This window comes from Zosterops lateralis (genome assembly GCF_965231275.1).
Source record: "Zosterops lateralis genome assembly, chromosome: Z".
Taxonomy (NCBI): domain Eukaryota; kingdom Metazoa; phylum Chordata; class Aves; order Passeriformes; family Zosteropidae; genus Zosterops; species Zosterops lateralis.
In genome coordinates this window covers 64,533,989-64,547,571 of record NC_139800.1, presented here as the reverse complement: position 1 = coordinate 64,547,571, position 13,583 = coordinate 64,533,989, and the positions used below count along the sequence as shown (strand labels likewise).

Below are 13,583 nucleotides of genomic sequence, written 5' to 3'. Positions count from 1 at the left end.
GAAGAGAATCCCTTCACACTGAGGATAATGACAGAGTCAATTACATTTAAGTTAAAAATGAAACCTGCAATTATATTATTTCCAAGGGACAAAAAGGAGAAATTTGGTGATGGATGAAATTCTTGATCCTTGTTTTGAATAATTTATTAATTAATATAGACCAGGGTCTATAATGAACTGTAGCAAAAGCAAAGTTATTTCAAGCCAACCTTTTAGGAGCAGACCTGTAACATGAAATGGCTTGGAAAGATGTGACAACCAGCCTAATTTAAAACTAAAAACCCAACCACCCCAATAGCTACATTCTTAACTCTACAAGTGGAGGCTGAAAGGAACCTCACACTACTTCCAGAATTTCTTAGGAATGACTACAGATAACATCTTATTTTGACAACAGAGCCAGCTTTATCTAAATGGATGTTCTAACTACCAAGGTAATCTGAGTTCTTTGGATATCTTCTTGTGAATACTAAACTTCTCAAGTAACTAGTGTAGGGGTCACCACTGATATTTCTTGCGGCACATCAGTGATCGTGTAGAACAAAAATTCAGAAAGAAAAAACAGTAGCTGTTCAAATTATAACTGTTTGAACATTAAAGAAGGAGCTGGATTAGATTAAAGCAGTTAGAGCAAGAAGCATACTTCAGTTTCAGGGTATAGATTTATCATCTTGATAGATATGTCAATAAATGCAGGTTTCAGCACATTAGAGACACAAACTGGATTGATATAGACTCACTGTGGAGTTTAACTCTGTTACCTTTTAGTAGTGCTGTCAGGATAGCTAAATCAATATCCTGGTGTCCTTCAGATCCCATTCGAAAAACTGTGATCTGCAATGTTAATAGACAATACCATTATTGAAACAGGGTAATTAAAAAACCCCAAACAACTTAAATCAGGGTACTGTGACTTGAATCTTAAAATGTCATGATGTCTATGGGATAATCTTACTTTATTTGTTTTATGAGAAGGTTATTAAATAGGAGTAACATACAGTACATTTTGTGACATAAAATTTGGTAAGATAGAAATTATATTCATCTTCATATAGAAAAAAGGTGTTCAGTGATGCTTGCAGGGTGAAATTAGAGATGAAGGAATGTTCCTGTATTACAGTGATGTTAGACTTAGTGTTCCCAAAGATTATGAGGAAGATTGAGGTGTATTATGAGAGTGGACCTAATTGATGGTATATGGCATAGAATAAATATTTTCAAGTGATATTAGAAACCTATTCAACCTTGTGATTCTATATAGGAGAGAGTTTGATAAATAATGTAAGAATTATGCTTCTGACAGCTCCAGGGATGTCTTCAGTCATCTATGGTCAATGACCTATCACTCTAAGTTAGAGGCTCTGAGGCAGTGAGGGGAGATACACAATTCATAAATAATAAGAATGAATATGTGTGGAGCTGTTCTTTCTAGCTAGATTCTCTCTTGGTTAAGACTGTATTGAAACATACAGAAGTGTAAATCCCCTTGCTCCTTTTGTTGCCATAGCAATAGCTTTTTTTGAACCTTTGCTTCTTATAAAGCAACAGAGATTGCAGCTTTTTACTTGTGTCTTTCCTTTACTCATGAAAATTATGCCATCATTTTGATCTAAACACTTGTTACCTGTTTTTTCTTTTGTCAGTATGGACTGTCTCAATTCCTTTTTTTCTAGAATAAGTGACGCCTTTAATTAGGAATTACATAAGCATATTTTACATTTATGTTGAGCAACATCTGTTTTCATGTTCCTAGATTCCTACTCATACAGCACTGAACTGCAGCAGTATCTGACATACAGCAAACACCAGGGCACCAAGAGCTGTCTACCATCACAGAAGAAGGTGACCTACAAAGTCTGAAGGACAAGGCAAAACTTCAGTGATAAGCTTCAGTGTGACAGCAGAAAAGTGCTGCAGAGGGTATCTCAGGAAATCCAGAGCAGTCTTCCTTTAGCACCTATTCTACCTTCTTTTGATCCTAGTGCTCCAGGAGTTTCAGAGGCTTTGGCATCAGTGACACTAGCACAGCACCCTAGAGGCTAAAAAGCAAACTGGATAAAGTAATAGCAAACTGGCTTAGCTCATTTAGTCAATAGAGTTAGGTGATATCTAAAACAACTAATGTAAGACATTACTGATGTTAGGCAACGTCCTCAGCTAACGTACACTATTTCCAAGCTAGACTTAATTTGATCCTTCAAAGTGTTCTTGATACAAAGCATAAGTAATACTTTAATGACATGTTTTCTTTCTCTCTCTGGAATATACAAATGTCTTGGGCAAATTCCTTGATATCTATCCCCATACCACAACTTCAGAGTGGAACAGAATAGGATAGAATTAGAATAGTAATAGAATAGTAACGGAATAGATTTTTTCAGTTGGAAGAGACGCTCAACAATCATCTAATCCAGCTGCCTGACCAGGGCTGGCCAAAAGTTAAAGCACACTATTAAGGGCATTGTCGAAATGCCTCTTCAATACTGACAAGCATGGAGCATCAACCACCTCTCTAGGAGCCTGTTCCAGGGTTTGATCACTTTCTCGTAAAGAAACATTTCATGATAATTTTCCAATTTTTTATCTGTTTCCTTGATAACTAGTAATGAAGCTTTCCCTGCAATGCAGGCAGTCTGTCCACAGATGTGTGATTAGAAATACACATTCCTGTCTATGTTTCATCTCAAAACACCATCAGTATGTAAGGGGATGAGATCAAATCCTCTGCTGTACATGGTCATGATGAGTTTTCCATGCCACAGATGACAAACTTGGAGATAGCGTGAAATGACAAAATGTCCTTCTCTGTCTTTAAGGCCTCAGGAGAGGCAGTCTGCACGCTGGGGACTGAACATACTGAACAATGGAGTTTGGAGGAGAAACAAATGACATCTCAAACTAAACACATCATCTGTGAACTCTCAGCTTAATAAAAAGTAATCATATAAATTGCAAGCACTGAAGAGCTTATCACCACAGGAAAAATTAAAGAAAATACTTTTCAGACATTGGACCACATATAACCTTAAACTTCTAATTTCTTTTTCAACCCTCTTCTCTGCATGCATCAGAAAAATAAACTCATCAGAAGAATGAAGTGTTGCTGTATTAAAAATAAAATGGAATTACGTAAATTAATGACATTAGAATAAAAAGGCTGTCCTTCCACATCAACTACTGCTTTATTATTATTTTTAAGAGGCCTAGCATAATTCAAGTAGCAAAATAAAGAAGACAAATTATTGGGGAAAAAAGATGGAAATTGAAAGATTGTTCAGACTCACATTAGAATTATAATTTTGGGGTCATGTCTGAGATGAAACAGAATTTCAGACAGAACCAAGGAAAAATATGATACCTCATACAATCTCATAACCACAGGATTTTTTTAGTTTGGAAAAGACCTCTAAGATTATCCAGTTCAACTATTAACACAGCACTGCCAAGTCCACCACTAAACTAAATGTCACATCAACTCATCTTTTGAATACCTCCAGTAATGGTGACTCAACTGCTTCCCTGGACAGCCTGGTCTAGTGCTTGACTAGCCTTTCAGTGAAGATTTGTTTCCTAATATCCATTCAAACCCTGCATCTGGTGCAACCTCAGGCTGTTTCCTCCTGTCCTATCACCTCTTATTTAGGAGAAAAAACTGATCCCCTGCAGTCATTCCAACCTCCTTTCAGGCAGTTCTAGAGAGTGATAAGGTCTCCCCTGAGGCTCCTTTGCTCCAGGCCAAACACCTTCAGATCCCCCAGATGATCCTCATCAGATTTGTGCTCCAGACCCTTCCCTATCTCTGCTGCCCTTCTCTGGACACACCTCATGAGCACATCACATTATCACAGAATCACAGAATATCCTGGGTTGGAAGGGACCCACAAGGATCATCCAGTCCAACTTCTGACCTTGCACAGGACACCACAGGAGTCACACCCTGTGCTTGAACATATTGTCCAAATGCTCCTTGAACCCTGCCAGGCTTGGTGCTGTGACCACCTCTCTGGGGAGCCTGTCCAGTGCCCAACCACCCTCTCAGTGAAGAACCTTCTCCTAATATCTAACCTGAACCTCTCCTGAGAACAACTTCTGGCCCAAAACAGAACACAGGACTCAAGGTAAGGCCTCAGGGAGTGACCTTCACCTCAGGCTGAGCACAGGGGGATGGTCACTGCCCTAGTCCTGCTGACCACACTGTTGCTGATATAAGCCAGGATGCCATTGGCCTAATTGGCCACCTGGGCAAACTGCTGGCTCCTGTTCAGCTGGCTCTCAACCAAATGCTAACTTAATTTCAAAATGCTCTCAATTTAGGACCTCAAAGACTCAGCTGGCACTGTGGACTTCTGTCTTTTCTGAATGCACAAGACAATAAATAAATATGTTCAGCCTCTTCTTATGGCTTGCTGTCACTGTCCATAGCTGTTTGCTCTTTGTGGCAGAGACACTCCTCCTGTCTGAGGTAATTGAACTTTCATCCAGGCAGATACTCAGCAAGTAGGAGTAACTGAGGTAAATCCTATTGCGTGAGGCTGTCAGTGAGAACACAGAACCAACACCAAATAAACAGTCTGGCTGGAGCCTGGGCTGAAAAGCAGAACACAAGCAGAAAATCTGAGTACATATCAACCACTTTACACTATAAATATCTGCAGACACAGGGCCATTTGAGCTATCCATCCATAGCAGCTGGCTGGGTGGCATCTCCTTCAGCATAGATGCCTCTCACTGTTATTCCTTGACATTGAGAGATTTACCTGGCACCAGATATTGATGGATTGATAAAAGACATTTTTCTGGAAGCATGAAAGGTTTAAAATACATATAGCAACCTTTAGTTTCTGTAGTCAGAGGCAAGAGGAAATGCAGACATGTCCTAAAGTATTTATACAGAATTTACATTTAGAAATATCTCTAGGTCTTAAAAAAACTGTCTGTTTTGCTAGAGACCTCTTCTTCTGGTATTTTCTTTCCCCTGAGTTAACAGGTTATAATGTTATGTTTCCAGTGTGGTCACCTAACTCCAAGTGCCATTAATGTATCTCACAACCTCCAGTGCTACTTACAAGTACATTGGTGGGTGAATCTCTGCAGAGAACTGATAAGCAACACATGTCACTATTTTGGGGATAGTCTTTTTCTGATTTCCTCCCTTCCTCAGTATTCACATTATTTATAGGCTTGAAATGACTTTTTTCAGGTAATTTTCTGAGTCATCTCACAGCTCGTGAGGAACTGTGATTTCCAACAAAAAGCATTTTTAAAAAAGTATTTTTCTTCTCTTCTTTGCAAATATAATAGAATCTGGGGTTACCATTCCTTACAAACACAAAATTGTATTGCACCAAACTGAAGAGACAGATCTTCAGAAAGACATACCTGAAACAGGGAAATGATTCATCAGTAGAGGTTGCCCAACAAGCTGCAAAGCAGTTGATAAGCAACTAGATTCTTGCAACTAGATTCTTGCTAAATGTCTTGAATTGTTTTGGTGTGCCCATAGTGATCTTGCAAAGTACAGTAGGGGATACTTTCAAAGCTGGGGGTAGCTGGACTCCTTTCAGGTGCAGGTGCTTGGAACCCGACAGTCAAATTTTTGCTATAACAAGCTACCCCTCATTTCCCTCCACAAAACCTTCCTAACTAAAATGCATGAAATTTTCCCTTAAAAGAAGGAAGAGACATATGCTTTCCTGCCCCCCACTAAACTCCCCCCACAAAAAACAAACCAACAAACTCCAAACATACAAACCAACCCAGCAAAAAAAAATGCTGGGAAGGTCTGCCCTCTACCTCATTGCAGATTTTACTGAAGTATCTTAATGTGAACAGGATTAACTTCCAGGAAAATAAACCAGCTGCATCCTCATTCTGCCTAGGAAAATGTGATAGGAAATCACTGAGCCAAAATGGACCTTCTTTGCAAGTAGGATTACAGCACACTGTGATAACTGCCAGCAATAATTACAGTCCAGCAGGGCAGAAACCTAATTTTCAGGCTGGCAGGTAGAAAGCTAGTAAAAACCAAGAAGATGGAGTAAAGAAGAGCATCAAGCTAAAAAGCAAGGTGAGAGGAGGCTGGAGAGGTGCTGGGGGGAAGCAGAAGGAAAGCATTATCCAACCTTGTATGCTACCAAAAGCACTTATTTTAAAACTGCTTTGCTCTCTGTTTATAATCTGTCCATCCTTGTTTGACTGATTACTTTTTCTTTTCTTTTCTTGTACATAATTTCTGCCTCAGCAGGGTCAGTTTAGCCTTACATGTTTCATTCATTCTTTTATTTTTCTGCCTTCATGCTGATATTGCATTAAGCTTCTGAAGACAAAGTCAGGTAACAGTATTTTACCTGAGAGCAGTGAATACTAAACAGACTTCCAGAAATTATTCACAAACTGAATACAAAGAGACAGAGACACAGTGAAGAGAGACAGAGATAGTACACTGCCATGTGAGATTTCCCAAGTTCTCTATGAATGTACATACAGAGTCACCTTAGACATGCAAATTCTAGCTTTCCGTATGTAGCCCATAGTGGCACCTACCAATCAAAGGACCAGCTAAGACAGGGATACCTACCAAAAATGCTGAGGAGGGAAGATGTTGTGAAACAGAAGGAAAATATCATTTTCATAGGTCATAGGTGAGACAACCCCTGAAATGGAAGGAACCCTGAGACACTTCAGAGGACAAGGAACTGACTGTAGTAGGTTGTAATGGGTCCTAAACTAAAAATTCCTGAATTCTACAAACTTGCTCTCAATAAATGTTCACACTGTGTCCCGTACTCATCTGGGTGAAGTAGAGCTATCACGTGTGAAGAGGACAGGACTTGTGCAGAAGACAGACAGAAGCAGTGCCAGTGCCCAGATTACCAAGTCGTAAGACACAGAAGTTCACTTTGTTTTATAGAATGCTTCCTAAGCCATTACTGTGTCACAGCTTCCCATATTCATGCCTAGCTGGATATATAAATGATTAACTTCCATCAACATGAGCTGCTATGCATTGGACAATATGTACAAATTTGTACTGCACATGGGCAAAGTAGAATAAGAAGCAAGAACAACAGATAATAATCATCAACTGCAAATTTCCCAGGCCATAGAGAAATAGGATGGTAATGAATCCAAAAACTGTTCTGAAATAGTCTAAAGCAGTGTTTGGTAAAACAAATGACATCATAAATATTCTTTCCTACTACCAGCATATTCAGTTCCTTTACACATGCCTTCACTAGGCAAAAAGTGAGTCTTTCCCTCCCAACACAGCACTGTTTTTCCCCCCTAGAATTTATCCTGAAAACTCCACAGAGATGGAAGAGCTTATTATGTTTGAGGTAATTGTAAGGTTCCAGGAATAAATTTGAATACCTATGCAGCACTAGGCTGTATTTGGTACATATTTTATAACATGTGAACATTTGGGGTTTTTTACAGTATGGTTAACTTCAACCACTTCAGAGTATGAAGAGTGAGCTGAAATATGCTCAAATTTTTAGCATGTATTTGTTTGGAGAGGGAAACATCACCAAAAACAGAGGGAGACTGATCTGCACAACTGCATAGAAAGATGTTTTGCCCTATGTCATGAAAGACAAGAGATGAAGAAGAAAAATAATTCTTTAAACCTCAAATTTACTGTGCCTGCTAACTAGACAATGGATAGGTGACAGAAAAAAGCAGGGCAGCAGTGATGTGAGCAAAGAGAGCACAAAGTGTGCTGGCTTTACAAACTTAGCATTCTAAGACTGCTGCAAATTAGTCATGCTTTTAGAAATGTAATTGTTTCTGACCATCATTTCATCATGACACCAGGAAAAACTATATGATGCTTTAAAATATATTTGAAGTGGGGTTTTTAAGCTACCTCCAGAAAAATTTTTAGTGTCTTTAAATTTCACCTCTGACATATAAACTTTTCTTATGCATCTCAGTTACACAAGTCAGAATAAAACCTCTTTCTTTTGTACACAAACATAGACACAGTTGTGAGTGCAACCTAAAAAGTCTCTTGTTTTAGAACACAGTTTGGTTCAGGAAAATAGGAAATTGCTTCAAGAGTACATGTTGACATTTATAATTTAGCTAGGCCTACCTAAATATTTCAGAGGAAAATTACCCTGGAAATAAAAATGAGAGTTTGATAAAACAAAACATTGAAGGAGGCCAGTAAAAAGCATCTCCCTTTTTCTTGGAAAGAATAATACTATTTAACACGGGGGAAAAACTTCTTGATGTGGAAGCAAAACAAAGATCAAAGGGAGCAGGTGAGTCAGTGGGTCATACTGCAGAAGAGGGGAGATGGCCAAATAAGAGGAAATTCAGGAATAGAAAGATTAGAAAGGATTGTGTTTAGGGGAAAAAAAGTTAAATTAAATTAGTTTGCTATTTTGAGGAGTACAGAAGAGAATTTTGGATGAGGAAATATGAGGATGCAGACACAAGCGGAGAAGTCTGAATGTTGGCTGCAAAATTTTAAAATTTTACAGCTCTTTCTTCACTGTGTCAGTACCGCAACATTTCATATTTTAATTTTATTTTTCATAGATTCAATGTCTAGTAAAAAGCATGGGAAAAGCAAAACAATCAATGCTTACAAGAAAGGCAGCAATTCTGCAACTGAGCCATCAATTGACATAAGTTACTCTAAATGTTTGGCTTTCCCTATACCTAGTAACTTTTTTTTTTTTTTCCCAGATTGTACATCTGAGACAACCTTAATGATGGAGAGAACAGGTTATGGACATCTCACAGTTCTGTACCATTGAAAAAATTTTATATTTTATGATATGCACTTACAATTTAAGTCTTACAGTACTATCAACATTATGGATTAGAATATGCATATTTTCCAGTGGAATAAATGACCAAAAATGTTTTGGTAGTAAACCTGTTTCTTTTCCCCTAGACAGAAGGTTTTCTACTGGTACATTAGGGCATTTCACTGCCTGAATTAACAGTCTCTGTGATTAAAGCCATCAATACATGGATAAATATAAATTGTAGGTCACAAAGCATACAAGCAGACATTGTCCCTTAAATCACTGTACTGTGCACATCACAGACTGGATGATAAGCAGAGATGTGATTTTGTGTAGATTTGCACTTGTTAAGATCACCCAAAAAGAGAGCAGTGGTTTTAACTGCTGAGACAGACATTTTCACCCACACAGTGGTATAATCCAAGGTCTTCCATTATCCTGATTCAGACTAGAAATGTGGAGGAAGTGTAATGTAGTTCACTTCATGCAACTCTTCTAGTATAGAGAGAGTTCCTGGAGGTATTGGGAAGATACTGACATAATAGATATTCTTCTGAAATATAGAAGTCACAAATTAAGAAGAAAGTTTATCACTGAGATGAATATTCTATTACTCCAAGAAAACAAGAATTCATTTTGGTCACTCTTATTGCTGCATATCCTGAAAATTGCATCATGCAAGTCATGGCCCTAAAAAATATTGTCTGCCAGATTTACATGCACACCTACATCGTCAAATCTGAACTGAAAATGCTGACCTCAGAAGGAGGTATTGTGAGTTGATTGGGTGGCAGCAGTATTGATGCTGGGGACTGTTACTCCATGTTAAACTTCAATTTCTAGTCTTCCTTTGCAACAATTTTTGAATAATCTCACGGGACATAGCTGCCCAGATTGCTCTGCTATAGATGATGCAGACATACGGCTATTCTGTATTGAGGTTGACAGTGTCATGACAACACACAGAGACCAACAACAAAAATAGCCACAAACCATTAGTTTCTTAGCTGGTTTGCTGGTGAGACTAAATAGGCAATACTTGGAAAAGGCAGTTCACTCAGTGTGAGAAATTCCTGTAGGACAGTAAATTTGCAGTTTGTGCTTTATCCACAGAAACCCTGCATCTCGTACAGTGAGCTCCTCGTTTCTGACTGAGATATTACAGCAGTAATGAATTGGTCTCTGTGCCCCATGTGAAGCCACAGAAAGAATAATTTTATTTTCTAACAAAGATAAAATAAATTATGATTTCCCAGACACAACAGAACCTGGCAGTAAGAAAGGTTTCTGAATATTATCATGGAGTATATATACTGTGTTGAACCCTTCCAATTCCCTGATTGCAAAAACTGGTTTACATTATCTAATGCAGAATTTTGCTGTGCCACCAAGTACTGCTTTGCCTTCAATTTCCTTATCCAGAAAATTTACAGAGTTGTATAACAATTCAGTGTGCATTTCCCATATACCTGTTAATAGTGTGAATGAGGTACTGGATATTTTCACAAGCTTACATTTTTAGAGAGAAAAGAAGCATTTTAAATTTTATTTCTGCAGCTGAAATTTTAACAATTTTAATATGAAGAAAGATAGGAGGTAAAAAGATTGATAGTAAGTTGCATTAGTATCTACCAGATAACTTCACTGTATGCATCAAATAAAACAGAAAATGTTTGCTTACTGAATGTAAGCAACAAAAGGAATATTTGTCTTTACAGACATGTTCCAGACATGAAGATGGCACAGCAGCAGTTCAGGGTGGACCTGATAACTAAATTGCACATCTTTGGTTCTGTGGTAGGTCTGGCATTTTTGTAGTTTCTAAAAGCAGATGCCCTACCTCATCTGACAGTAGCTGAAAAGCAGATGGTATGATCAAAAGCTTTTCCAGGGTGCAGTGTAATACAACAGTTGTCTTTGGTTTTTGTTTGTTTGTTTGTTTGTTTGTGATTTTTGGGGGTAGTTTTTGTTTGTTCGTTTTTTTTTTTTTTTTTTTTTTTAATATATCTCTTTTTCTAGTGAAGATTGTTCTCTGAATTACTGAAAAAAAAAAAAAACAACAAAACCTACTCCCAGGATTAGATTTTTGTTCTCTGTGGAGTAAATGACTAACTTCAGCTAACCTTCATCTGCCGTCATGTCAGCTGAAAACACAAAATATGGTCTTAGTCCTTTACAAAAAAGAAATCAGGTGGGGCTTGCAGAATTAAAAAGCACTACTCATCATCTTAAAACTTACAGAGGTAGAACCTAAGTACTAGATTAATCCTATTGATTTGTATGGGCTGGATAGCAGGCTTAACCTTCTTCAAAGTTACTAGAGTTGCACAGTTAATCCTGAAGCGGATTGGCACATCGGTTTAGATACAGAGAACAAATTGTCTTTTGTACACTTTATGCTGGAAATCTCACAGACTGTTTCCATGGGAGAAACGAGAACTGTTTTAGCAACCAGCAGGCTAGCAGTTACATTAGGCTTTCCTACTCCAAATGCCTGCTGCCAAATTATATGCTGTTCACAGCAACTATGCTGCAAGAACTACAGTTGACTTTCACTGTTTGAGAAGACACCAAGCCCTCTTAAGTCTCCTCTGTAAGAAAAAAAATAAAACCAGCATTAAAAAACATTAGCTGAAATTATTTTATTGAGGAAAAATTTCTTGAAAAACACAGACCTAAATGAACTTCTAAACTGTGGGCAGGGCCAAAGAAATCAACTGAGAATGTACTAGTAGATTCTTAAAAGTCATCTGATTTAGCTATTATTTTTTTCAGATCAAGGTCTATGCTAATAAACAGTTGCAACCAGCATGTGAATTCACTGAGCTTGCACATCCAGCTGAAATGCACAACGTTTTTTGCAGCCAGTATATGATCAAGTTACACTCTTCCCTGTATAAACTCTTCCAGAAAAATGGACAGGTTTGCTACAGTAGCCTTTTCAGTCACACAGATCTGAAGCCATCAAAGACCAATAAGCCTTATTTGCAGTCCATATAGAAAAGAAACTGCCAAATCACTGTGAGATACTGGAATGTTGAGGGTTGATGATTCAAAGAATCGACCATTTGCAAAAGCACAGGATGCTTTGCTGATGATGCTCCAAGTAACCACCTCGGTGCAGAGGTGGTGCACACTAATCTCTGGACACTACAGCTGGGTGTTGAACAAGGTAAGGGAAGAGGCTGAAAGGAGGCAAATACTGAGAGGTGGGATAGTGCTTTTTTTAATGCTGATGTCCCTGTTTAAGGCTCAGCTTCCCACGTAGCCTGAAGGTATCATCCTTTCTGATAATTGATTCAACTACACTGAACTAAGAGGCACCTGTAATGTTGTGTTCCATGATCTATAGTATTACATTATCTGGGTAAAACTCCCCCTCCAGCAGAGGTACCTGGGCATTCCCACTGAGCCTGAGTAGAATTAAGCCACTGGACTTTGTGCTTCATGGGCTTCCCCCAGCCCCAATGGATCAAGACTGTGATCATTGCTTCAATCAACAGATACAGAAATTGTAACAATCAAGTCTCATCTCTGGATACATAGGTGGTGAATATACACCTTTTTAATCTTAGCCTCTCTTTCTCTTTATTTCTTTCCCCTTATACATTTTCTTAAGTGTTAATTTTTATGCTTTTATGCTGTTGAATTTCTAACCAAAATTGCTACATTTTAAAATGTCCCAAGTATCTTATTCTACCTTAATGTTCTAAAGTTTGCAAGTAAAATTTTGATATTAAACCTCTCAAGAATTTTGGGTTTTTTTCCCATGCACAGCTCAGAAGAAATCAAACAACCTTTTCCAAGTGGACTAGGACACAACGACTCAACACCTTCCCAGTACTTTGTGTAAATAACCATTAACAAGAGTCAAAGCCCTACAACACTGTGGCAATACTGGGATTTGAATATTAGCCTTGCAAGGGAACCTTCTCATGCACTGCGGATTTAGGGAAAACTGGGATCCACCTCTGTTTGAAATAAAAGCAAGCACCTGCATGATGCACGTTGTCTTGATCTCAGCTCAATGCACTCAGTTACTATAGCGTGACACCCCTTTTGTTTGAATCTGACAGCACCAGAGCTGCAAGTTACACATTAAGTCACCTGGAACTACCCACTGCCATACACATCAGCAGCAGAAAGCTGAAGTGAGGTTTACAGTGTCCCTGAGCAGCCATCATGATTGCCACAGCAACCATACACTGTGGTACAGGAACAACAGGGAACAAACAGTAAAGGCAAGAAGAAAATATCTATTATTTGCTGCCATGAGTGAGAGATGGGATTTTATTTTTTTTCTTTTAGCGGGAAACTTATCAAATTGTATCTCTTGCCTCTTTGTGGAAATGTGCTCCATGAATTAATGGATGCACATAAAATTATGCTCACTGACTACACTCTCTTCATTCTGCAATTCCTTCTCGTAATGGAGTATCAGACAATGACACTATCAGTTTGCTTAATGTAGACACTGAAACTTCAAATATTCAAGGAAACAAATTAAGTGGAAAATGGGCATGGTAGTAATAAGAAAACAAACTTAACCAGCAGGTGGTATTCACTTTACTGCTGGAATTAATGTGCCATTTTTTATTACAAAGGTGCTTAGATTGGATCTATCCTGATTTTCAACAATTTCCATTTTCTATTCAATTGATAAAAGATTAGGTGTATTCACTCTCAAAACAGTATATTGGAATAATTACTTTTATGACAAACATATCTTACTGCCAAAAGTGTGGCTGTTTTGAAGGATACAGACCTTTCTGGCTTGCCAAAGTGACTTTTCCCAGTGGTTGCCCAATGAAGCTCCACAGA

The 13,583-nt window shown here is 38.2% G+C and overlaps 1 protein-coding gene across 2 annotated transcripts in view; it reads right to left on the bottom strand.

The window, feature by feature from the left end:
* TRPM3 (transient receptor potential cation channel subfamily M member 3) overlaps positions 1-13,583 on the bottom strand; it is a gene marked incomplete at both ends in the record, with an annotated part of 383,951 nt that overhangs the window by 65,356 nt on the left and 305,012 nt on the right. For both annotated transcript variants that reach the window (XM_083884288.1, XM_083884289.1), the window contains one exon: positions 762-834. In XM_083884288.1, coding sequence (XP_083740414.1) covers positions 762-834 — 73 coding nt within the window. The remainder of the gene's footprint in view (positions 1-761; positions 835-13,583) is intronic.